This window comes from Carassius auratus, chromosome 30 (assembly GCF_003368295.1).
Source record: "Carassius auratus strain Wakin chromosome 30, ASM336829v1, whole genome shotgun sequence".
NCBI classification, from domain to species: Eukaryota; Metazoa; Chordata; class Actinopteri; order Cypriniformes; family Cyprinidae; genus Carassius; species Carassius auratus.
Genome location: NC_039272.1, coordinates 19,034,212 through 19,061,274, shown reverse-complemented (window position 1 = coordinate 19,061,274; position 27,063 = coordinate 19,034,212). Strand labels below are relative to the sequence as shown.

Below are 27,063 nucleotides of genomic sequence, written 5' to 3'. Positions count from 1 at the left end.
GCCATACCCATAACACACTACACCGAATCATTAAATGGTGCTGGGAACCAAACTTTTATAAGTTCTTGTGTATGTTTCACCCCATCACCAGACTTTAAGTGCAAGCTCAAAAACCTCATATTTATTGTTGCTACCATTTTGACCTGTTAAAGGTTATAATTGTGATGGATTTAAAGGTTACTCAGAGTGATAAAGAGGACATCTGGCATGTGTCAGTAGACTGCAGGTGGAATCTGAGTGAAGTCAGCTTGATTTCACCAAGAGAAACCGAAGCAGACACAGGTCACTCAGGGCACCTCTCTCTCTCTCTCTCTCGCTCTCTCTGTTCACTCTCTCCATTTGCGTTTTGCCTTTATGCTGTTTATTTGCTCCATCTTGTTAATATGGTTTGCCTGTGTGTTTTTTTTTTTAGATGTAGTTTCATGAAATCTATTTTTGTGTATGTGTGTGTGTGTGTGTGTGTGTGTGTGTGTGTGTTTGTTTTTAAGAGATGTTAGTTTAGTTGGTATCATAGAGTAAGTCATTCATAGGCTATTTGTTTTTGAAACAGCAAGTTGTGGCAATTACACCATAAAAGCCCTGATAACACTCCAAACCCCTTTAATGCCTTCCAGATAAAACGGAATTTGCTGGTGAGTGCGAGAGAGACAGAGATTGTGAAAATACTGTGTAATTGCTCTTTTCATAAAAAAAAAAAAAAAAAAAAAAAAATATATAATTTTTCCATCATTTTTGGACTCCAAAGCACCTGCTGGAATACTGTGGTGGTTTAGATGGAGAGAAGACATTCGTTCCCAGAGTTTGGGGCCTGACTGGTTGGGATTGTGTAACAGTGGCTCAGTCTCTATCTAAAGGTCGATCACAGCTAATGAGTCTCTGAGCTCCTGGTGAAACCGTCTGACAACAAACATCTGTTTCATGTTTTCCTTATTTACGCATTCAGTCTTGCACACACATATATTCATATACAAAATACATCTGGGATATGTTCACCGGGGGTGTAGGACTAACTATTCAGCTTTCATGGTTTCTGTCTCACAGTGTGTTTGTGTGTGAGTGTATGCGTTATTGGATCTGTAGGCTGTATTGAGTTACAGCTGACGTCATCGTCTCATGAAAAGTCAGCCACTACGCTAACATCTGTGTGAAAACAACAGACAGGACGCTTGTTTTTAATGTCACGCAATTTACACTTTTTGTGATTCACACCTGTCCAACTTGTAGATGTGTAGAAAGAACTGATGTCTGAAACGCATAACATGGTGACCATGACCAAACCATTCCATTCCATAATAATCTCTTAAAAAGAAAGACTGCAGCTAAAACCTAGAATATTTTTACAGTCTGGTGCCATTAGAGAACCATTTCCACAAACACATTTTTTCTTTCTTTTTTTTTTTTGGTTCTTTAGAAAACCATCTGTGTATGACAACCCAGTCACAGTCTTAAAACCTGGAAACAAGTCTGCGTTTTTTAGACATTTGGTTCCATTGATTGTCCCAAAGTCAGTGCTAAAATGTTTCTTGTTTTATTTCATTTTACCGCCTTGTTTGTCTAAACATTATTTACACTCTTGCAAACCTTTCTAAAGTGAAAAAAAGTGACGTGACATACGGCCAAGTATGGTGACCCATACTCAGAATTCGTGCTCTGCTTTTAACCCATCCAAAGTGCACACACACACACACACACACACACACACACACACACACACACACATACACTGTGAACACACACCCGGAGCAGTGGGCAGCCATTTGTGCTGCGGTGCCGGGTGAGCAGTTGGGGGTTTGGTGCCTTGCTCAAGTGAACCTAAGTCATGGTACTGAAGTAGGAGAAAGAACTGTACATGCACTCCCCCCACCCACAATTCCTGCTGGCCCGAGACTCGAACTCACAACCTTCCGATTGCAAGTCAGACTCCCTAATCATTAGGCCACGACTTCCCACTTCTAACTCAAACATTCTGAATTGTAGGTTTTAAAGAAAGAATAAATATTAGTTGTCTGAAACTTTGTGATGGTGCTGTTAAAATCATGCAACCATCGTTCATTTATGGCCAAACTTTCTTTCTTCTACAAAATTAGATCATCCATGCAGCACTCCAAATGCTCATCTAAAGCCCTTATGTGTAAAGGGACATACCACCTTCATGTCAATCCAGACTTGTGTGGTCTCCTGTGGACCACAAAAAAAGGACCACATTGATTTTCATTGTATAGATCAAAAAATAAGAAGTTGTTAACCTTTGAAGTATTTTAACACGTTGAAAGCACAACTCCACAAATTATAGTACACATCCATTCCACATGTGTCGTCTATCTGGCCCGGCTCTCCCAGCGTCAGCGGGGCTCAGGCCGAGAGCAGTTAGTTAGACCGAGAGAGGGCTGCGTTTTGATGGACGCTGTGTTCTGACATTTGGAGGATCAAAAGATTAAGCCCTCTGTTGTCTGCACAGCCATGTGAACATGTCCCAATTAAAAGGCAAGGTTTTTGTTCCCATCCCTCTCTGAGGATTTGGCCTAATTAAAAGAGAAGTCAGGTGACTCTATGAGTCAGCGAAATGAAAGGACGGACAAACAGACAGACAGTGAGGTTTCATTGTGATGCCCTTGTTTTTCATGTTTGTTTATGACTGGCCATAATGGACAGTCAAATACTCTTTCTCCAGTGGCTTTTTGTTGCTTGTGTACTATATTGTCTTTCTCCCTCTGAGCCAGCGTTCAGTTGAAATGTCATGTTTTGTTTTTGTGGTGAATAGACGTTTGTTCTCTCAGAGTTTTGAAAACTGGTTTCCACGTACTGTGCAGCGCTTGCATTTGAGGGTCTGTTCTGCTCGACTGTAGTTATTTATACAGATGTGTTTGGTGTATTTGTGGGTGTGTGTGTCTTTGGTGTGTTTTATACATATGTACTTTCTCTTTTCAGGTGCCGCTGCAGTAATGGAGCTCAGCAGGGGAGAGGTGCCACTTTATGTGAGTCTGACAGAGCAGTCGTGTTTCCTTCTCTCCGTTCTTTTTTCCAGATGTCCCGTTTCTCTCCGTTTAACTTATAAAATTATATTCTTTCATTATTCCTTTAGGATTTGTCCTTTCATTTTCTGACTTTACATACACATCTGTCTATGCATGAGCGAAAACTACTCTATTTACTCTATTTATAAACTATTTTGTTCATCCCAGTTTCTGCATTTTGTGGACAGCGTCTCTCATAATTGCATTTTACATTCAATATAGAAAACATGAACGAAAAGTTGATCAAAGTCTAACACCATACAAACGGTGCGGTACAGTTTGTGTTTTCAGTTGCTCATTACCTTAGTCTTGTGAAATTGTCTGTTTGCAAATAAGTACAATTGTGTCTTAAAGAGACGTTTTGTGATCATTTACTCATCTTCATGTCAATTCAAACCTGAAAAACATTTTTTGTTTGGGTGGACTATACCTTTAAATCACGAACCTTTTCAAAATTTCTGGGGGTTTAACCTTCATCGATATTTATTATTATTATAATTGTGACAGAGACCAAAAGAAAATGCTTTCTCTAAGCCCTAAGGTTTGTGACCTGACTTTCAACTTTTTCAACCTGCTGTTTCAATTTTTTTTTTTCTCCATTCATTAACTTCCTTAGATTATTACTAAGAAAACATTACACTACTGTTACAGTCTTTTTCCACCTTTTTGTAATTATTTACAGCTCTCTCAACCTGAATTTCTAATGAAATGGCTTAAATGACATTTATATGTGTGTATTTGGCAGCCTAGTTTATGGTAAGTCACTTGCAGTATATACAAGCCATACAGTTAAAACCATATTTGCTTGATCAGGGATTCAAACCCATGACCTTTGGCATGAAAACATAATCTAGTTTCTTATCTACAAGTTTTTTTTTTCTCTCTCTCTATAATGCTTTACCAATAGTTTTTTTTTTTTTTTTAACAAATTGACAGAAGCAATTCTGTTAGAGAAACCTGCGTCACTCCTTGCACGTTTCAAACCTGCAACCTTTTTATTACTAACCCAAAACTTTGAGACCGTGTCTACAGGAGTAAATGTTTGAGAGGTGTTGATCACTGGACAGGAGGCTGTTGTGAGTTCTGAAGCCCTTTTCATCGTTTGCTGGCTCAGCTGTATAATCACAGTGTGTGGGGTGAACGAGAGTCGCACAATCCTTCTCTGTGACCTCATTATGAAAGAGGGGCACTATGTGTTAGTTGTGTAAGCTTTTGAAGGTGTGTGTGACTGTGATGGGGATAATGTGTTATTGTAAGGGGATATGTTGAGAGTTATAGCAGACTTGTATAGTGTCGACTCTCAACTCCCAATGCGGCACTGAAGACAAACAGTCTCATTCACTCAGAGCTAAAAGCAATTAGTGTGTGTATGTGTGTTAAATGCTTTCAAGTGTTCTTAGGTATGTGTTTTTTTCACTTTCAAAGATGTGATTCTTGATCAGTAGGTTAGTCTGAACAAATGGTTTATATATGAACCAAAGGCGTGTATTTTTTTCACACCAAAATTACTCTAATGGCAAATTTACTTGTCGTTGCTTTTGAAAGAAGTCTCTTATGTTCGCTAAAGGCTGTATTTATTTGAACAAAGTCAAAAAAATAGGCTCATGGCATGAGCTTCTTGGATGCGAGTTTACACATGAAGAAACAGACAAACGCTGTAGTCCTTATGGTTGAGTGTAACAAACTGCTGTAGTGTCTTCGCTGTTGCCATGACTTTATAAATGAAGTGAGTGGGTGTGGACATTATTAACTGAAGTCATCATGATCGTATTGTATGTGCTCCTTCAGTAGAACTGAGTGGGTTCTGTGTGTGTGTGTGTGTGTGTGTGTTAGCATGGCCCTGTGTGCCAGGGTGTGTCTGGATATTGTTGGCCAGCCCCGAGTCTCACCTGTTGTGCAGAGCCACGAGGAATGTTTAATGAGTCACAGTCAAGGAGAGCAAGTTTCAAATCACTCGGTAAAGGTCACAAGAAAATAGTCTCAGCCTCAGACGTCACGCCCATGGACCGTTGGCTGAACGTCTGATGGCACACAAAAATGGAAACACTTCAGGAGTTTCAAAGTCATCTTCGGATTGGTTGAGTTATACCAGATTTCCGTGAGACATGTGTGTCACATTCTTTAAAGTTCCACCTGGAAACAAAGATGCCATGATGCCAAACCTCACTGAAGAAGAAAGCCGTCGTGTTTACTACTGTGAAGATGAGCGCTTATCAGGATCAACTAAACGCTGATCCAACTGAAAGTATGCTAAATATTTATAGTTCGCAGCATAGAATCTTTAAAATATGTCAGAGAGTTTTACACACTGGTCTGTTAGTGTGGGACATTTCCAAGCCCTGAAACGTGATGCTGAAATTAAATGAACTATGATTGGTTGTTTGACATGTCGGTCAAATGGCCTCATGGATGGGCTTTGCCAATGAAAGCTGCCATGGATTCCAGACCTTCAACATTTTTGCAACAAATTTGCATTTGAATGTGGATTTTCTTTTTGATAGCCCTAGTGGAAAGAAAATTACTATGTCTGTGTACCGGAAAACACTGGTTTAGCTAGCAGTTGGTTGTCTTAATATTCAGCCTTCTACATTAGGTGGATTCGGAGTGTTATGTGATGGGGGTCATGACTGGCATGACTCCTTCAGAAATTGTAATTTAGAATACGCTCTTTGATGTCTTTGGAAAGCTGCAATCTTGTGAGTCATGTTGAGTCCATAGGGGACAATTTGGACAATCCTGTCATGTTATTTCTGTGTTCTGCTTTGGATATCAGTTGGAATCGCAAGGAAGGCATTTCCTCAATGAACACATGATACTCTGTTCTAGTTAAACACTTACCTGCAGATGCAAACATTTCAGATTAAAGGAAAATAATTTTGTGCTGATGTTGACCTAAATAAACCTCCCTATTTTTGTATGACACATATATAAAAAGATGTTATCAGCATTCAGCACTTGCTAGCTGATCAAATGACTCTTATGGATCGGCCCTGTGTGCTAGTGCCTAGCTTTAATGACCTAATATTTGACTAAATATATTGAATGTGACGTCCACTAAGACTTGTTAATATGCTTTGTCTTTGAATCTTGTTTATTTATCCTCTTTATTGCTTTAAAGCATAACAAACACTTTTTTTGTGGTTTACCTTATCAGATGATGTAATTTCATAATATTAATTAGGTGAAAATCCTTTATACTATTTTTACCCTCATTTGGAGCCATTAGTCCAGGTCATACGCACTCCCACAAAGATATTCTGAGATATTACATTCTTTGACATTCCTTCTCTGTTTTGTTGGGACAGGATCACCATGATCAAAGAAAATCCAACCGGCCATTATCTCTAATAAAGAGGATATTTCAAGAAATACTATTTCAGCTCACTAAGACGATTATGCCTTGCACAGTGTTCATATTACATAGCTAGTCAGCTTGAGCTGTTTGTTTAGGTAGATTGTCTTTTAAAAGTCAGCTACTATCTATACATATTGGGTGGTTAATGTCAACTAAATATGTATTTTATGTATTATTTAATTATCTGATTAATAATGGCTTAATATTAATGAAAATGAATGGTCATCACAAGCCTCTAATGTCTATCTGCAATTTTTTACACACAGAATTACTGGAACACATAAACAGTCAGTCAGAAATAGCATTCACTTAATTCTCATCCCTCATACAACAGTTTAATGCTCATGACAGAGGAGTGATTCTACATTAATCATGAAAATAATAGTAGGTTTACTATGGTTTATAATAATGGTACTTCACATCCATGATGAGTCATGTAATTGACTGAACCGCCAGTAAATATGTCACAATTGATGTGTTTGTTTCTGCTTTTAAATCTTTGGTACATTGTTCAGAAACTAACTCTACTGGTTAGAAATAGGAAACATTTAAACAAAATTGCTCAGACCTTTATCACTTAGAGTTGCACCTATTTCTGAATGCCTAGACTAAAATGGATTTATTCCAAGTCTTTAAAAATTGCTATATTTTGTTACATTTAAAGGGATCAAATGATGGAAAGACTGAAGTCTCAAACCCAAAGAGATATTTTTTGTAAGAGTTAAGACTCGTTCACGCCTTCCTTCACTGCCTCATTCAAACACGCCCCCACATGTCTATGCCATGATGTGGGAAGATTTGTATAATGCATAATGTTTAATGTGTGTTTCGTTACAAAAGAGAAATTACTTTGTTTGGCTTTCCAAAAGAGTACTCGACTAGAAATCAGTGGTTAAGTTGTATTTACAACACTGTTCTAGAACAGTTCAACACACACATTCAGATTTGTGCAGCGCATTTTATGGAGGACTGCTTCCTGATCCTGGGAGACTAGACTACAATGCCAGCTGTTCTGACTCAAAATCTGTAAGTATGTTTACATATTTAAAGGCTTTACCACTGACGGTTCAAATGCGAGTTTTAAGCAGTGTAGAGTAGCACTTGTTGATTGTCGTTTCTCCAATCACAAATGCAGACATGGTTTTATGTTTACGCGGTGTGATGCAATGCGTAAAAGGACAGTATAAGTCATATTCAATATTGTCCCCACTGGATGCAACAAATGCCTCGTTTATAATAGGTTTGACTTTTTTTGCCTTGGTGCGCCGGTGTGCTGATACAGAATGACAGTATATTAGGGGGCGTAACATTTACATCACACACTTGAGGCATTTGGCCAATCACAATGCACTGGATAGCTGGACAGTCAAAGCACATCTTGCTTTTCAGAATGATGAGCTTTGTAAAAATCAACGTGTTTCAGAAAGACAGGGCATAGAGGAGCAACAATTGTGTACAGTATGTGGAAAATAAGTTTTTTTTTTTCTTCTTTTTTTTTACTGCATAAACACATTTTATTACACTATATACACCAAACAATGTTCTTTTTAGTGACATCATATGACCCCTTTAAATGTTGTGTATCAGTCTAGATGATCTTTCTAAAAAGAAAAAAAAAAAAGACATGACACTACTGAAAGCAATGCTTACCTAAACATGCATTTGGACAGGAATCCTGTTTGAACATGAGAACCCATACACACCCTTCTCAAATGGCAGTGGTTAGGTCATCGTTAAGGAAACACACATGCTGTCCATAGGGACCAAATTATTAGCGAGGTGTTTTTCTTCCAGGAACTAGTTTGCAACCAGGTGCTGGAGACAATAACATCCCCTCATTGATCCAAGAAGTAGCTGCAGTAATTCAGCTTCTGCTCTTTTCTTCATTTATAAGCCAGCATGACAAGAAGACTAAACAGGACCAAATATACACTCGCTAACTGCTCCGTTCCATCTGTTGCATACAATATTTGAAATATAATCATGAGCTTTAGTAAATATTGTTGATGAGACTATAGCATAATTTTCTAAATCAGTATTTTTGGCTCGTTTTCTTATAAAGCAGCTGTTTTTCCACTTAAATGTCCAGTTATTCATGTCACTCTTATGATTAATCTTGTCTTTTGTATTTGTCTAGTTTCCAAATAAAACAAGAAAATAATCAATTAACTTTCTTGAATTGTTATTTACTTTACTGGATTATCTAAAAATGGAAAGTACCACACGAGGATTTAAATAGAAACCATTTTTAAACATGACTCATGTTGTGATGTAAGATTTTGGCCACAACAGTACCCATAATGTTTGCAAGCTGAACTCAAGCTGGATCTGTTAGATTAAGGATTTGTGAGTTTTACTGCTCTGAAACGACAGCAGGACTGTGTGGGAAGAGAGAGGAACGCTGTCAGTCTGCACAACTGATAGACAGGGTGAAGAAAGAAATGAGAGGAGGAGCAGAGAGAATCCCTTGCTCATCATTCATCCCTATGTATACTATACAGAGCCTGAGAAAATAGGAGAGACCTTACCTTTCCCTCATTCACACACCAAACCTGCTCTGTATCCCTCCTCTCTCCCTCCATCAGTATTTCTGCAGGGCCTCTTAAATGAGAGGAAGTGAGGGAGACGTCTGGTGAAGGAAGGCAAACAATCAAACGGGGGCTTTATGTTGAATGGAGGGAGAAAGAGAAAAGTGCCTTGTCACACACATGCCTCCGGCGAGACTGAATTTACTGTTCACCTCCCTCTTTTACGGGGTGTTTCTTTGATCCAGGGTCTGTTTAATGAAATCAGAGCATGGAATTATGGGTAAATTTCAATGGACCGTGTGTTGTTAAGCGCGTGTGAATGCCTGCATTGATGATGAATGATTGTGCTTATGGATTTGTTGTTTTTTGTCTGCTTGTGTTGAAATACACAGTGGCCCTGTATTCTTTTAGAATAACTTTCCATGCTTCTGGAAGTATTTTGTTTGAGATTTTTTTTGGCTCTTTATTTCTTCTCATGCATTTAGCACACTTGTTCTTTTGTTTATTGTATTCATGCCATTCTGTAGTATGGTACGGTATTGGACATGAATATAAAGATGGTAACACTTCACTATACAGTTCATTTAATAGCATTCAAAACATGTATCATGTCATGTTAAATTCAAATAGCCATATACAGTATTTGTAAAGTTGTTTAAATATTCGTGAACTATTGATCTGTTAAACATCAGGCATATAATATTTGTAATAACAAACTACTTGTAGATATTTACTGGAAAAAAATAGAGTTGAGCACCGTATGACCTTATACTTTTGATAATGAGTCCAGCCTCTGATTAATCACCCCTATTACTCTGTTTAAACAATCTAAAAATCAGCAGTTAAGACTCCCAATATGAAATAAACAACATTTTATTAGTTTCCCATATTTGAACTTCACTTGGTAAGAGTAAAATAATTGCTTCACAATCGGGTTCAATACCAGCACAATCAGTTCATTTCCATTTGTCTCTCGTAGTGTCAGTCTGACGGTACTGTTGATCTGCAACATCTGCATCTGAAACCAGAAAGACCCAGCCCAAAGCTCCCTCTCTCTCTCTCTCTCTCTCTCTCTCTCTCTCTCTCTCTCACTCACTCACTCACTCACTCACTCACTCACTCACTCACTCACACACACACACACGTTTACTTTGCTGTCTAGATGGGGATATTGAATAGACTCCGTTTGTTTTTGTATATACAGCTAGTTATAAATGCTATACCCTAACACTATGACCAACATCCTAGTACTAACCTAAACAGAAAACTTTCTGCATTTTTACAATAATTAAAAGAAAACATCAATTACTTTATTTTCATACAGTTTTTACAAGACTTCTGGGTGCAAGTTTGTCCCAAGGATATGGTTAAGTAGGTACACCTTTTCACAAAATGTCCAATAGCATTTTGCAGTAACTACTTAAGTTTTCTGTGTTACAATCATGGTTCAGTCTAAGGCCTTAAGAGCTGGGCTGATGTGTGGGTGGGCGGGTTTTTTTTTTTTTTTTGCTTTTTTTTTTTTTGCTTTAAATTTACATCATGATTTGGCTATGTCCTTTGCTGTGGTATAACCAAATATCCATGCAAATAAGTCTGTAGAAGAGGAGCCCAGTATTATTCAGTGAACAAATGAAATTGGCTGGAGATAATAGAGAACATTTTTATATCCTCCTTATTCATCAAACTCTGCCAAATCAAAGACATTGGTGGTCTGGATTACCCAACTCAACTCTCATATGGTCTCAGTCTTCAGTGTACTTCACCACTGCAGTTCCAAACATCATATTAACAGCATTAGCAAGCTAATATTAACAAAAACAACAAGAATCTCTGTCGTTCTTCTCTCTTTGTCATTATTTCTCTCTGTTTTGGTTCATTTTCATCTTCGCTAATGTAAAATTTCATTAAACTTTATTTGCCTGAATATAAGTTCCATTTTTTTTTTTTAAAGATTTGTCTTGGCTTTAAAAATATATTTTTTGGACAAATTCATTCTGGCATATGGTGTGTATCATAATGTGGATGTAATTGTCTTTCTCCCAGGGTCAAGTGGAGGTCTGTGTGAAGCTGCAGGTGTCGCCGGGTGTTCAGGAAGAAGCCGACTACTTTGTGGTCCTTCTGGGCTCGTCCCTACACCATGTAACCAAAGCTCACAGGGCCGAGGATCAAGGCTCAGTTAAATTCACTGTGCCTGGTGAGACACTAAATAAATCACAGAGCGTAATAGATGTCTATAGAGCGATGATTTTCTTTGAATGTGTAAAGGCCTGCAAGATTGATAACTATAACGATAACTATATTGGCTGGAAAAATTATTCCAGTGCTATTGTTGCTCTGTGTTGTTGTTATTATTATAGTTGTGGTGTGGTCTTAATTATTTTCGTAGAATTAGAAGGATTATTAAAACTTTTTATAGTTATAGTTACCTTTATGCTCACCGTCCTTTGTGTGAACAGGACTGTAAGGGGATTTCCTGTTTACATGGAAAAGTATAGTTCTGTACAATAGTAGCGCTTGTTTGTATATGTTGAGGTGTAATGAATAAGTGTTTCTATGGAAACAAATAGTCAGAAGGCAACAGATACCTGAAAGAAACAGTTCAGGCCTAAAACATTATGAAATAGAAATATGAGCTTATGTTACCTGATCGTTTTATAAGTGTCTGTAAAAACAAAAATGAGCCAGTGCCTGATTTCTTCCTTTAATATAAAGTTCCAGTGTTCATAACATCCTGTTTTTGTATTTTGCCATGTGACCTGAATCAAGACCGTAACACAAGACAATACTGTGATGTACAAATATTACCCTAGTTTTTAGTCTTTCAGACATATTAAAAGACTTGTCCATCCTTCAGCAGCCTTTGGTTTAAGATGCTGTAAAACAAAGCTAAAAAAAAAAAAAAAAACCTGACCCTGGCTGTGAAAACCCAGCTAAAGTCACTGTTTTCTACATAAAATTGTTCTTCATAAAGATGAAGAACATACTGTGAAAATATAACCTTTATATATTTAATATTGACTGAGTAAGGCCATGTCAAAGATTGAAATCATAGTGAAATTAATGGCCGAAATCAAACTTTTATGCTTATCTTATAATAAGATTTTGAGACTTTAGCCTGGATTTCACAGACAGGGTCAAACATGACAAAATGTAAAAAGTAGACCAAGCATCTGTCGGGGAATGTTGAGGGAAACAAGCAAAATAAAGCAAAAACAGTGCGTTTTACACAAGATGATCAAAATGTAGTTCATGATGAGCAGATGGAAGAGGTATCATTTCACATATTTGAACCTTTTTCACCTTTTCTCCATCAAGGCCACGATGTTCCAGAGAAAGTATCTGTGGAGGTCTACTGCTGTTCGAGGGACAGCAGGAGTCCCACCAGCGTCCTCTGCAATTCAGGAGAGCTCTCTCTGGAGTACATACGGGATGAGGCACAAGAGGTGGCAGAGGAGCTCGTGAACCTGACGTCCAGCAGCTATCAGGATATCCTAAGGAAATTCTGCCCAGAGAAAATGTTTGCATCTGAGACTAACCATTTAGACCAGACTGGCCAGCCTGTGACTGATGGGGTTTGCGATCCAAAGGAATCATTTCGATTGGGAAGTCTAGCAGAACAGGGGCTCAGTATTTATGAACAGGGGCATTTCAGCCAGAGAGAAGCCTCGGAAACATCAGAGTTTAATCCAGTGGGACAACACAGTGCAGTTGATGAAAAAATCACACAGGCCCTGGCTAACTTGCACTTTCTGGGATGGGACAGCCAAGCTGGACAGGAGAAGCAAGGTCAGTCAGTTTCACTTCGTCTTTACTGCTAACCTTTATTTTATTCCTGTCTACTACACTAGATTCTGAACATTATGTACAAATAGAGTGGGCAAAGTCTTCAAACAAGTTAGTTATCAGAAGAAAGTACACTTCTAAGCACCATACCCCAGGCTGCCATTAAATTCATGTGATTTATGTTTTGGAAACACAGATCACCTTTCTGAAACATTTAGAGCCTCTTGTGATCTTTACAGATGTGCCATTGCCATTTAAGAAACCGCTTGAATGAACTGTATGAATTACATTCTGATTGCATTAGCCATGTGGGTGTATAACTAACTTTTGTTTTGGACAGGTTTAGATGTATGGAGCTCTTCACCATGTTTGTTATGGCTCGTTAGTGGAACACAGGATTCAGTTCAACAGCACTTTAGTTACAACTGAGTAACTCTAAGTAATAGTGTTTTGGGTTCACTTAAAAGCTAGACTTATTAAAGAGAATGGGTTTAGGGTCCTGAGCCAATAAATCTGTGCATTTTATATATATATATATATATATATATATATATATATATATATATATATATATATATATATGTATGTGTGTGTGTGTGTGTGAGAGAGAGAGAGAGAGAGATAGGGAGAGAGAGAGAGAATGGCTGACACAAAAATAAAAGATTAAGATAAAATAAAATAAAAAACATTAGGGATTTTTAATCCACATATTACATTATTATTATTTTTTTTGTGCAATGGGGATTTCCAATTTGAGGAAACACTGTTGCGTCAGAGCAAGTTATCAGGATGAGTGTTAGGAACATGCTGCTCATGTGACAGACAGCCAATATTAACAAACAGCGATATAGACTAAAATAGTGCACAATAATTTGACTAGTCTTGTTGGCCAGAGCACAGTTTCAGCTATAGCTGTTTAACTCCTGGAACTTTGTTCATGGAATATTTTATTTCACATACATGATTTATGTTTCTTTAAAAGCGTTTTAATAGGAGTGTTCAGTTTGAATGATATATTGAAATAATTCATTAAAATATATTTGTGTGTATTTACTTCTTTCCTTTATGTTGGCTTCATTTAATTACAGTAGAATTAGGAGATTTTTCGGAATGAGGAAATCTTACAAAAAATAAATACAATTCCTATTGGTCTTTACATGCATATTGATAATAAGAAAAATGTTCAATGCAGAATATTCTGGAATGAAAACATTAATGCTATATAGGTTCAATATTTTAATATGGACAGTAGATAGATGTTTTGTATAAAAATGTGTGTGTGTGTGTGTGTGTGTGTGTAATACAGTGTAGTGTAGAAGTTGTCATGGTCTGGAGTTCTGTCTAAGTGAGAATGGATACAGTGCTCGTTCCATCATGGCACATTAACTAATTTCTTGAACAGTGAGAATGAAGAGAGATTTAAAGAATGTCTCTAGAGCACACAGGGCCCCTTACATAACACTAACGATTGTTTGCGGTAAATTGCACAGCTGAATTAGCGTTCATTTCATTGCTTTGTCTGAAGAACAGCGTGTCAGCTCTGATTAATGACAGCACTCTTTACCAACATTCTTGTTGTTCTCAGGGAAAGTAACAGCAATTTATCTCTCAAGTGTTACTGCTTCTTTTAAGTGTATAAAAAAACCCTGGACGTTCACTTATTGGATAGGAATATGTTTATCTAATCCTTTAAATTAGTTCCCCTGAAAACTTTTGTTGTTGGCACAGTTTGCTGAGAAAAACCGCTTTAGCATGCTGTACTTTAGAAATTTCACCAACAAAAATCAAGCAAAAGCAATCCTTTATATCTCAACCAAATAACTGGTTCGGTTTCTGCAACTTCTTGCAAAATATATAAGTGATGTGCTTGCAGAAAACTGAGATCAGTGTGATTTGGGTATGGAAATGTGGCCTTACCTCGCTGACAAATCAAAACAGCAGTTCGACTACCACTATCAACATAAGCAAAGAGACGTAGACATCTGTTCAATCAATTACTGCGCATGTGTGTGCAGTGTTTTACAAACACACCGGTGTAGTTTAGAGTCCCCTCATTAGTTTGTCTGTCAACACTCAGTAACTTGTGCTCAGTTCCACTGAACCAGGACAAAGAAAATAATCCCACACCTATTCAAGGCTTTATCCACTTGATTCTTTATGTCCTGACCCGCCCTAATTTAATTCATACTAAGATGAACGGATTGTTTATGATGAATCTACTTGATGAAAATCATTTTAAATTTGTGTTTGCTGAGTATCGTTATAACCTGATGAGCAGGTTCTACACATTCTATATCTGAGGCTCATGCACACTTATGGGAAACACTTATACAATGAAGAGGAAAACAGAAAGGGTGCCATATTCATTGTAGTTTGTAGACCAGATTGAATAAAAAAAAATCTTTAAATATTCTAAAAGGCTGACTGGATTCCTCCATGGACCATATTCAACCCTTGGGCCCTTTCTTTGACACCCCTTTATTATACACCTCATAGAGACCATGTGGAAAGTGCTTGCTGTAAGTGTTTGTCACCCTACAGCATGTTTATGACCAGATGTGTACCACACAGAGATTAGCTGTCTGTTTGAACTCTAAACCATCAATGTGGATGTCAACAAAGGCATTTCTTTTTTAGACAGCATTATACCTATCAGTCTGCTGCTTGTTTGCACAGAGCACAAAGAACAGATGGGCTCGCATACAAACATCAAAACAACATTTTGTGTGCATTTTAGAACTTTTAGACTTATATGCCAAATGGGGTTCTGATTTCTTGTAGTTGTGGAGATTTTATTAATAGTATTATTTAAATATATAAAAAGTATTAGAAATTGATGTGTGGTTTAATATACTGTATATTCCTCAATACGAACAATATTTATTGATGGTGAAAAAAGATTAATGGACTAAACATGGGGTTGGAATTAAAGAGAACTTTGCCATGCATCATTGAAAAGCATGACACACTCTCTACAAATTACAATATCATGCTTACACATAGGGGTGGGTGATATAATGCTAGACACTATTAACTGAGAAAGAAAACACATGTGTAACAGTATATTGTATCCAGGCAGCTCTTAAAGTGATAGCAGTCTAATATTCCTGATGTCTTGTCATTCATCATGTTAATCAAACAAAAATAAAAAGAAAGATCACTCACTGCACTCGAGTAAATCGAGTAAATTTGTGACTTTAATAAGAAGAAATATCTTTATTTAACACCGTGAAGAATATGCAGTGTTTTAATAAATTATATTACTTTATACAATGTATGTAGCATTTCTCATTGATTTGTTCTACTGTAGTTCTTTTTCTATTAAGGTTATTATTCTTATTTACTCACTGTTTTATTCAGTTAACTTGAGTTTTTATTTATTTTTTTTAATAAATTTTTAAATTTAGACTAGTATTGTTTTTTTTGTGATATTGATACTGGTGACAAGAATTATGAAATTGCAAAGGTACCAAAATGTTGATATTGTAAATACCTTATTTAAAGCAAAAATAATTATATCGTGATCCATAGTTTTGGTTTTAGGTTTTGATCATATTGCCCACCACTACCAACATTACTTTAATGCTTGTACACTTTATGAACTAATTTTTCAAAAAAAAAAAAAAAAAAAAAAGGAAAGGGAGATTTTTTTCGTGTATATTATTATATTTGTCAGTGAAATTAAATAAATAGAACATTTTTGTAAATATAAAAAAAAAAATCTACTATAGGAAAAAGTTTCCCAAGTTTGATTATTTATCGTTCTCTTTCTCTTTTAGATCTCCTTTCCGGGGCAACGCCTCTACATGTGGCCATACATATGGGGTTCCCCCACCTCAGTCACTTCCTCTTCCAGGAGTCTGAAGGTCAGAGGATGGTTCCCATAGTTGACAAGGAAGGCCACAGTCCTCTCACGCTGGCTCAGAAGCACGGAGACCCAACGCTCATCAGCGCTCTAACAGAGTGAGTCACTCTGTCCTGCCTGACACAATACACTATAATTAGATTACATGTTAAAATGCTCCTTTAATAACTGGTGTGTCACCTCAGTCATTGATCCAGTGTACAGTAGGGGCTGAGTTTCATGTGTCTTATGACTTTGTTATGACCAGTCCCTCGAGTTGCAGTGCGTGGAGGCCAGTGTGGATGTGTCAGATTTGGACAGACGGCTCTAACCAGCTTCGTATCTGCCCTGTCACCGAATCTATTAGTCTGACTGTGAAGAACAGCACACATATAAATGCACAGCACAGTATCCAGCTGTACAGAGAGAAGAGCCGAGAGCCAGATGCACTTGCAAGGGTGAGTCTGCATTGAACACAAACTTCAAGGAAACGCTTTCTTTTTTTCCTGTCTAAAGAGCTATATAAAAAATTTGGAAATCGCATGGTCATTGTTTGCAAAAGGAGGGACTGAGAAAAGACAGACAACAAAAACCGAGAGGATCAAATTATTTTTACCTAAACGTAGTGGTTATTTATAGCAATAAAGACAGAAGACGATAACTCCTAAGATGAGCCTTAACCGTCTGGTTTAAATTTTTTGACTTTCATTGTTAGTGACTCTCTATAAATCTTGGACATTGTTTCATCTCTGCCTAAAAAGCAGAGAAATACGGAAAAATAAGGAACAGAAAACGTTTTTTTGCCTAAGCTTCACAATAAGCTTCTCTGATTATTTCTGCTTTTTGCTCTTATAAAGTTTTACCAGTTAAAAGGAAACAAATTAATTTCTGTGCCATTACAGAACATTATAGTAAAACTGATGACAGTTTTTTTTATATTGCTTTCAAATACAAATTTCAAACACTGCCCCAATTTGCTGGTGATTCAAATCAAATGTCCATGGTTCAGCTGGTTAGCATAGACTTGTTAGCCTCTGCTGGTAAATGCTGTAAATGCATCATCTAGACCCCACTGACAGAAAATGATCTGTGTATTCTGAGTAAATATATGATATAATATTCATTTTATTATGGATTAAATATTTGACATGCTTACAATATGTTATGGAAGAGAATGTGTTTCAACTCTCCATGTGAAACAATCCCCTTTTGAAATGTACCTCTCAGCTGTCCACCCCCTCTTCATTTTTCATCATAAACCTCTGATAGCAGGTTAAAGGAGAATGATGTGTGAATCAGAGTTTTATGAGTCTATAAATGACTAAAGTCATAACTTTGGAAACTTTTATTGCAGTTTACAGTATCGTTTACAGATATTGCTTTGAGCAGCAGACTGGTATTTCTCATATAACAACTGCTGGCAGACAGAACAAGATTACTAGAGATTACAAGTGCTGTAACTCATGTACCTGTGATGCTTCTTTAAACTGTTTTTATAAGTAATTTGACATCGTTGAATAAGGAAATGTACAGTACCATTTAAAGGTTTAGGATTGGCTTTTAAATATTTTTAAAAGAAGTCTCTTATGCTCATGAAGACGACAATTATTTGATTAAAAATACAGTAAAAAAAGTTATATTGTGAAAAAATATTTGTAACAATCCTCACATTTTTCTATTTGAATGTATTCTAAAATGTAATTTATTCCTTTCACTTTTGATTTATTGCATCCTTGCAGAATAAAAGCATTAATTTCTTTAAAAAATCTTTCTGACTCCAAACTTTTGAATGTAGTATATGTCCATTTAAAAATAAGATTTTTAAAATGCTTCGTTGACCTTGTGTATTTTAGATTTCCAGAACATATGTGTATAAATCCATGGGAAAGCTTCAATGTTTAGTCAGATTAATTACACCCATTATGTGAATTATTCCCAAACCAAAAAGGTTGATCAGCAATCCACTTCATTCCAAACAGTTATTCCACTGCTGTCAAATGCAAATGTGATTTCTGTATCAGACCTGACGGTTTAATATGTTACAGGTGGGACGACTGAGTGAGCCGCCAGAAGAGAGCATACACAGATCTGATATATGTGACACAGGTAAGTCAGAGCTCATTTGTATGCATTTTACCCCAATACACAGACTAAAATGTCTGTCAGTTTTTTTTTTTTTTTTTACCCTTGTTAGCAATAATAAACTTAATCTGAACTATTAAAAAAAATTCAGCAGCAGTCTGGGATTACACCTGATATTTATATTTGTGGCTTTCTGGAAAGTAGATTTAAGCCGTGTGGTGGGAATTCAAACTCCACAAGATCATTTCTGGCCATATTGTCCATATTATTATTATTATTATTCACTTTATTTTAGTCCTCCTGTCTTGGGTTTATTTTATGACTAGTTTCTATATTTTGCTCTCGCCAAGGTCTTATCACGTTTCATCCTGCTGATGTGATAAATTTTCTTCTCTTCTGGCTCTCACTTAACCTCAATCCTCCTTCTGTTATTCCACTTTCTCTTTTTCTGTTTGTCTTTTGTTCCTTTCCCTCTTCTTGACCCCAGCTCTCCCCACACCCGACTCTCTCTCTCTCTCTCTCTCTCTCTCTGTCTGTCACTGTGAGTTAGGTCTGGCAGGGTTGTTAGAGTACATTGGGTGAATTTGGCTCAGTCAGGAGGACATTGTGGTAGAATGTGGGATGAGGAGTACACATACACTAATACACACACATACACAGAGCAGGCTTTGTGAGGGACCTCCGGCTGGTTTCCCAAACATGTCCAGTATGAGGAGACACATTCCTCCTGGGTGGGTCGAGAGACAGAGACACTAAATGTTTGGGAGGGGTAAGAGAGGGCAAAATGAGAGAAAAAATCAGCCTATAGTTTGACAGATCAAGAAGGAACGGCGTGATGTAAATGCTGTAAAGAGACACAGAGAGATTGCCAGCTTGTCGTGTTGACAGCAGGAACTCAGGGTTTAGTCTCTGTGACCCTGTGAACTTAATGTGAAGAAACTTCCTGTCACTGCTTACCCTTTTGATAGGTGTCTTGGTTTTCCAGCAGAAAGGCTTGTTTGTGCTCAAGTTGGCAACTGTGTACAAGTGGAAATCTGTTTTTGTGTTGTATTTGTTTTTTTCTGCTCCTCAGATTTGAACAGCCAGCTGAGAATCGAGGATGAAGCCCTGGTGGATAGTGTGAGTGGAGTTATTTTTGTGTGTGAGTGTGTCTCGGTCAATTCCTGGAATCAGAAACACGATAATGGATCACTTAGTCTTCTTCAGACCTGCCATATGTGTGTTTTTCTGTTTGCTAATGGACAGATGTTTATGCCCGTGTTCTTATTTCGGTCTGTTTCCTTCTTGAAAAGGGCTGAATTGTGGTGTATGAGTGTGTTTTTCTCGTCTTGTTTGTCAGGTCTTTGAAGAACAGCTTGTTCTCTGTCTGGATGAAGAGGACGAAGATCTAAACACATTTAACTCAGGTATACATGCCATGCGTGCATCCAAGAATAGTTCTATTTTCCACAAAAATATTATTCAACACAACTGTTTTAAACACTGATAATAATGTTGAACAGCAAAACGGCAGATTAGAATGATTTCTGAAGGTTCATGTGACCCTGAAGACTGAAAATTTAGTTTTGCCATCACTGGAATAAATTACATTTTAAAATATATTAAAATAAATATCAGTTATTATACATTTTAATAAAATGTCACTATATTGCTGTTTTTCCTGTATTTTTTTAACAAAACAAATGCAGCCTTCTCTCAAAAAAAGTAAAAAAAAAAAAAAAAAAAAAAATCTGGTCAAATGTGAATTATGCACTTTTCACTAAAACTCTGTTTATAATAACTGAAGCTGTTTACACTGCAAAATCAGTCTTTTGCGTCTGTTCTTTAATTTATTGTTTATGCTGATAAGAGCATTTGTGAATAGAGATTCAGAACTAGTCAATGAGTACAGTACAGACCAACAGTTTGGACACACCTTCTCATTCAAAGAGTTTTCTTTATTTTCATGGCTATGAAAATTGTAGATTCACACTGAAGGCATCAAAACTATGAATTAACACATGTGGAATTATATATGGAATTATATACATAACAAAAAAGTGTGAAACAACTGAAAATATGTCATATTCAAGGTTCTTCAAAGTAGCCACCTTTTGCTTTGATTACTGCTTTGCTCACTCTTGGCATTCTCTTGATGAGCTTCAAGAGCTAGTCACCTGAAATGGTCTTCCAACAGTCTTGAAGGAGTTCCCTGAGAGATGCTTAGCACTTGTTGGCCCTTTTGCCTTCTGTCTGCGGTCCAGCTCACCCCTAAACCATCTGGATTGGGTTCAGGTCCGGTGACTGTGGAGGCCAGGTCATCTGGCGCAGCACCCCATCACTCTTTCTCCTTCTTGGTCAAATAGCCCTTGATGCCTTCAGTGTGACTCTACAATTTTCATAGTCATGAAAATAAAGAAAACTCTTTGAATGAGAAGGTGTGTCCAAACTTTTGGTCTGTACTGTATGTGCACATAACAGTTCTTCGTATTGACGGATCAAAATTGCTCAACGCTGCTTAAAAAATAAATTTGATGCAACGTATTAAAGCAAATGTACAGTTAAAGCAAGTAAATGTAATGCTACAATCAACACTTTTCATTCATTTCACATTGCACTTTAATCATAACAGTCGTAATAGATCTAGTAACCACAACTACAAAGGTATAACTTCTATGAAATGAAATTGAATGGATAGCTGTGGAATAGTTAATCGCAGGTGTTCAACTAATGAAGATCTTCAATGCAGACAAACAGTAGCATTTGCAGGTTTGGTTTCAATTAAGTGTAGATGAACAAATCATTCAAACAGATCCATGAACCAATTCAGACCATTTTGCCAACATGTTTGATCAAAGGCCTTGAACAGAATCAGTGTAGCAAAGTTAAAGTACCCACTTTTATATTTACTCTTTACTTGAATACATTTACTCAAGTAAATGGATTAAATGTACTTTGTTACTACCCACCTCTGCCTATGAAGTTCTTATATTTAAACATCAACAAGGAAATCTGATGTTGACTGCTGTTGCTTTGTGTTGCATGCATGAGAGGGGCTTATTGAATATGCAAAAGCCATGAATTTTCTTATTGGGCTGATGTTAACTCAATTTACTTCAGTGCAGTTGCATCCGTTTTTCACTTTAATTTAAAAGGACTCTTTTTTGGTTAGAGCAAAATCGTGTTCATTCAAAACAGACATCTTGTGTTTTTAAACATACTCTGTGTATTACAAGGACAATTACAAAGTAGGAGGCACTGGCAACTGAACATTACCATCTAAATGAAATTGTGCAGACCTTCTGTTCAGTTTTCATTGAATAGTTTCATGTTTTTGCTCAAGGGGAAAAAGCGTCTTCTGTATTGTAGGCACTGCTATTGATCTTAAAGATCTGCTGTCCTTGGTTCAAAAACTACAATATATATATATATATATAATATATAATTTTTTTTTTGTATTTTTTTTTTACTTTTGGACGGGAGAATTGTTGCTCAGCAAAGGAATCCTCAAGGTGGAACTCTTTTCTTTTGCAATGGCTTTGGCCCCTTTAACCCAACCACCCACACAGACATTCACAGTTTCAACTGTAAAGTGGAGGCAGGAATGTTAACAAGCTTAGATTTTTGAACTTGCACAAAAGCTGACATTTAAGATGATGCTTTAAAATTGAGCCCATCCTACAGAACGTGTTCCTCATCTTAATACAGATGCTTTCACCGATTACCCAGTTACCTTGTTCATGAAGTAAATAATTCCCAAACAGCTCTATGTTTCGTATATTATTGAGGTCTTTGGACAGATTTGAATTTAGTTTGGTTAAACCTTGTTTTTTTGCCCATAACTTTTGGAAAGCAGTAGTACTTACACATGATAATGATTATAAAAGCATATTTTTATTGATATATATGACTATTTATTCATTCATACTCGCATACAGTATGCAACCCATTCTCTTCATTTGAGCTATACTGAACTATCATTCCCTTATTTCTCATTTTAAAACACAAACTCAGACTCTCACACACAGACGGTTAGCCACTAACAACTCTGGAGGGAGGAGAGAGCTGGGGTTGGAGCCCAGATTTCATGAGAGACTGAAACCGTTACAGTCCACAGAAAAGAGCAGGCCGACTGGAAGCAAACCTTTTGGAGGTCTCTATTTAAACTGAATGGACAATTCTGCTGTCAGAGAAATAAAGGAATAAGAGCACATACAAAAGGATCTAAGAAAAAAGGAACTAAATCCGACATTTTTGTGTGCTCACCTTCACCTATCAGGGGATCTGTTTTCATAAGGAGGATTTTCGAAGAAGCTGCACCCAGAATTATATAATTATTGAGTTGCTGCATGGTACCATTTAAAAAAATCCTAACCTGTAAAATAAAAGACTTTTGTTGGTTTTTGAGACCTTTGGTGAACTGAATGAGTCTGCAGTTTGGATTACTGGAGCACATGTTCCCGCTGAAGGATAGATCCATACACACACTGAGTGGTTCTCTAGCAGAGACTGAATGTCCACCACATGCAGAGAGTAATCCATCTCGTCTCAGACACACACACACACACACACAGACACACACACCTGGCTGTAACGCTGCTTTTGAAAAGTTCCTGGCTGGTTGTGACTTGGCTTTTTAGATGTAATGTGTGTCTTTGCATTTTAGCGGCTTTGATTTTGTGAATTGAGTCTCTGTCAGATTTGGTTTGTGCTGTTGATTTTAAGTAGGGTACTTTTTATATATAGTTGGATTTAATTTCAATGTTATGTTCATATAAATTTCTATTTTACTATATACAATTACAGTAATATTACTGATATATTTAATTTATTAATTATTAGCTATCAGCTCAGCATGACTAGTTTTGACTATTTTTTCAGTAATGTCATATTTTAAATAGAGATAAATTCATACTGCAGGATAGATTTCCTAGCAAAATGTCAGATGGAAAATTCTGACACTCACCCAGAATTTAGTCTTTGATTTATACAGCTGTTTATAAAATTGTAGATCATGTTCTAGATTATGTTGTGGGCCACCACTCTGGAATTGGTTTGGGATTGTTATTAAAATTAATGAATGTGGGTTGCAAATCAGTTTGGCCCACCCTTTTACAGTTTTTGAGGCGATACATGACTCATTCCCGCCTTTGAGAAGTTGCATTAAAAATTTGATTGCTTTGCATCATGAATTTATGAAAGCTTAATTATTGTAATTTGTTCCACAGTGAAATTGCAGTTAGTTGTATTATTTGTTTATAAAGAGTAAGAGGTAGTGTGTGTCCTTTCGCATCCCGGGACCTTGTGGGGTTTTTATTAGCGTGTATGGTTAATGATTCCTAAACCTTGGCTGACCTTTCAGATTCCTACAGACACCTTCATTTGAAAATCCCACAGTCGTGCTCTCTCCCAGGTCCAGTTTGAGTTCTGACTCTGCCTGCAAGAAAGAAGTGGGAGTATAGAGAGTCGAGACTGAGCCCACCTTCTCCGATATACTCGCAAGCACTCGCAGACTCCTCTCCTCAATGCTTATCTGAGGAATCTGCATTTTTTAGAAAGGTGTTCTCAAACTCCTGACTAACTCCTTGGCGATTTTACTGTTATGTGTTTCTCAAAACGGAGCAGTTGAGGAAAATTAAAAACATGGACTCTGACTCAGACTCTCCGTTTAACTACTCGTGGCCATCCTTCCCAAAGATGAGAATTCGGAGACGGACATCAAAAGCAGGTAACTAGAGATGGTCTGCACGAATGATGCATGCAACAAAGGCACTCAAGTACAACGCATGAAGAAATCACACATACACATCCTAGGAGTCTTTGATTGTCTCACACGACTTCAGTTTGTGTGTTTTTGTCCACTGTTTCTGGTCTGTGGTGCAGGGCAGATTTACAGGCTTAATTCAGCAATGAGTCAGAGCTCAAATAGCTGGTTTTGGTTCTGTACAATGGGACTTTCAAGCCAGGCTTGCAGTGAGATGTTTTTGATAGGACATTACAGTGGTTGTTCTGCTGCTGGTGGTTTTTCAAATATCACCTCAGAAATGTGTATGGTCATCCTGACCGAAAATGCTGTAGTCAAAGGAAGGATAAAAGAAAGCTGCCAAATTAAGTGAGTCATCATTAATCATTTGAAAGAGAACCGCATTATCCAGTTATTGTGATCTTATTACAGATGTTTTAGATCTGCTTTTGAGTTGATGGGAATTCAGCACACGTGAGTCCTGCGTTTAGGTTTCCTTCAGACGTGTGATTCACCAAGTATCTGAATGAATAAAGTCTGTGTGTGTGTGTGTGTGTGTTTGTGAAGTTGACGTCAGTATCTGGTTTTTCCGTTACTGTTGGAAGGCCTTCACATGCATCCTTTATTAAGGGGTTCCCCGGCAAGTTATCGGAATAAATTTTTACCAAGACACACACACAACTGATTATATGCCAAAATATACAGATCTTTCCATTGAAAATGTAATGTTGGTGTTTTTGTGTTTATTTGACCGTGTCGGTGGAGGTTTTTGTCATGTGAACGGATAGGTGTAAGTCTGTGTTTGTACACCAGAGCTGTAAATGTTGTTATAAGTGTGTGTGTGTGTGAGAAAGAAGAAACAGACATTTAGCCTGTTTTCTTTACACACTGCAGCACTTTAACTGCATTGGGACCACTAATTTTGTTTGTGTGTGCCCAGAAGATAATTTATTTTTCAATGGTTTCTTTTTCATAGTTTAGGATTTATTAATGGAGTTCTCTGTTATTTAAGTTAGTAGCAGATTCGCTTAGATAATTGCTTACTTTTTTAAAATTTCTCATTTCTAATTATTATTTCTTATTCATATTTATTATCATCTTTATTTAAGTCTTCAATGTCACATTATACTTCAGAAATCATTCTAATATACTGATTTGGTTCTCATTAAGCATTTCTAGTAAGTAAGTTAACAGCCTTTTTTTGAAATATAAATCTATAATGTTACATATTTCTTTATACTCACTTTTGATAAATGTGATGTGTCCTTGCTGAATATGGACAGCAGATGTAATTTAGCTTTGTACCTAATTCTAGGGTGGTTTTTGACTGTCTGGTGTCTCTGTTAAATGACAAATAAATAAAAATAATAAATGTATTTATTTATTTATATATAAAAAAAAATGCAGTGTCTGTATATAGAGTTAACTGTGCAAAAGCCTTCCTGAAAATGAAACAGGAAATGTACTGGCCATAAAGAGACCATTTTCTGTTTTACTGGTTTCTTCTGCCATCTTGGCATTCAGAGATTATCAAAATACTTGAGCACACACATGCACACAAAAGTTTCCTAACGGAACAAAGGCAGCAGGCTGTAAAATGGCAGCTGATATTTACATTATTGTTTTGATTAGCTAACTTTTAAATATCACTGACACTGCATTTCCATCCAGTTGTATTGGCACACACATCAATCTGACAGCGTGTTTTGTTTTGACAGAGAAGCTGTGTTCCTCTCCTGGCTCCTGCACTCCATTTCACCTTCATTCCTCAGACGCTGCTGCCGTCAGACTCACAGCCATGCTCAGAGGCTCCGCTAAGGTCAGACGCCACACATATCGCTGCTCCTACAAATCAGCTCACTCAGTATGCCAGATCTGCAGACACTCAGCTGAAACCTCTTTCATCCAAATCCCTTCTCCTCCCTTCATTTACTGCCTTTATCCTGTGATTGATCTCTGTGAAAGTCTTAGGGAAAGTCTTTATTTGATTTTGAAACGTTGTGGCCTGGATCTCAAACCACAGCCCTTCTGCTGCCACAAAAGACTTTAGTTTGACATTATTAAAGACATGCTGCTATGCTTTTATGAGACATCAGGCCTTGTGTGTAAATTCTTAGAACCCTATGGCAAAAGAACCGTTTTAATTGAGTCTGACTGTGTTAAAGGGATAGTTCACTCAAAAATGAAAATCATCATCATCATTTACTTCCAAACCTGTATGATTTTATTTCATCCATTTCAGACAGAAGAAGATATTTTTTTAAATGTGCAATGAAAGTCAGTGGGGACCACTAATGTTTTGGATCTAAAAAAATAAAAAAAAATTGTGTGAACTAACCCTGTTCCTTCTTGTTGCTTAATACTTCTTCTACTTATATATTTGTATAGCATGTACACATATTGCACATGTACAATTTTTTCTTTGTGTTCTCTTCTGATGTAGGACAGTGACCTCAATATGAAGTACGCTGTTTCAGGTGTCACAGAGGACAGCTCTGGGACAGATAGTGGTGTGTGGCGAATGTCAGATACGGGGGTCTTGTCACCAGGGACTGTAGATATCCCTACGGCTGTTAAAGATGATGAAGGGCAGAGAGGACGGCAACATGCTTCTCATTCTTTCTCTCCCACCTCCCCTGCGGGACTGATGCTGGAAAGACTCATGCGTGCCACACGACCTGCTGAATTGACATATAACAGCTCAAGCTCACCTACAGAGTCATGTGACCTAAGGT

The 27,063-nt window shown here is 37.1% G+C and overlaps 1 protein-coding gene across 1 annotated transcript in view; it reads left to right on the top strand.

The window, feature by feature from the left end:
- LOC113049528 (rho guanine nucleotide exchange factor 28-like) overlaps positions 1 to 27,063 on the top strand; it is a 58,078-nt gene that overhangs the window by 5,863 nt on the left and 25,152 nt on the right. The window contains exons 2-11 of the mRNA XM_026211943.1: positions 2,929 to 2,975; positions 10,941 to 11,091; positions 12,213 to 12,683; positions 16,460 to 16,643; positions 16,793 to 16,982; positions 18,570 to 18,630; positions 19,679 to 19,725; positions 19,946 to 20,012; positions 26,047 to 26,147; positions 26,772 to 27,061. Coding sequence (XP_026067728.1) covers positions 2,943 to 2,975; positions 10,941 to 11,091; positions 12,213 to 12,683; positions 16,460 to 16,643; positions 16,793 to 16,982; positions 18,570 to 18,630; positions 19,679 to 19,725; positions 19,946 to 20,012; positions 26,047 to 26,147; positions 26,772 to 27,061 — 1,595 coding nt within the window. The 5' untranslated portion in view covers positions 2,929 to 2,942. The remainder of the gene's footprint in view (positions 1 to 2,928; positions 2,976 to 10,940; positions 11,092 to 12,212; positions 12,684 to 16,459; positions 16,644 to 16,792; positions 16,983 to 18,569; positions 18,631 to 19,678; positions 19,726 to 19,945; positions 20,013 to 26,046; positions 26,148 to 26,771; positions 27,062 to 27,063) is intronic.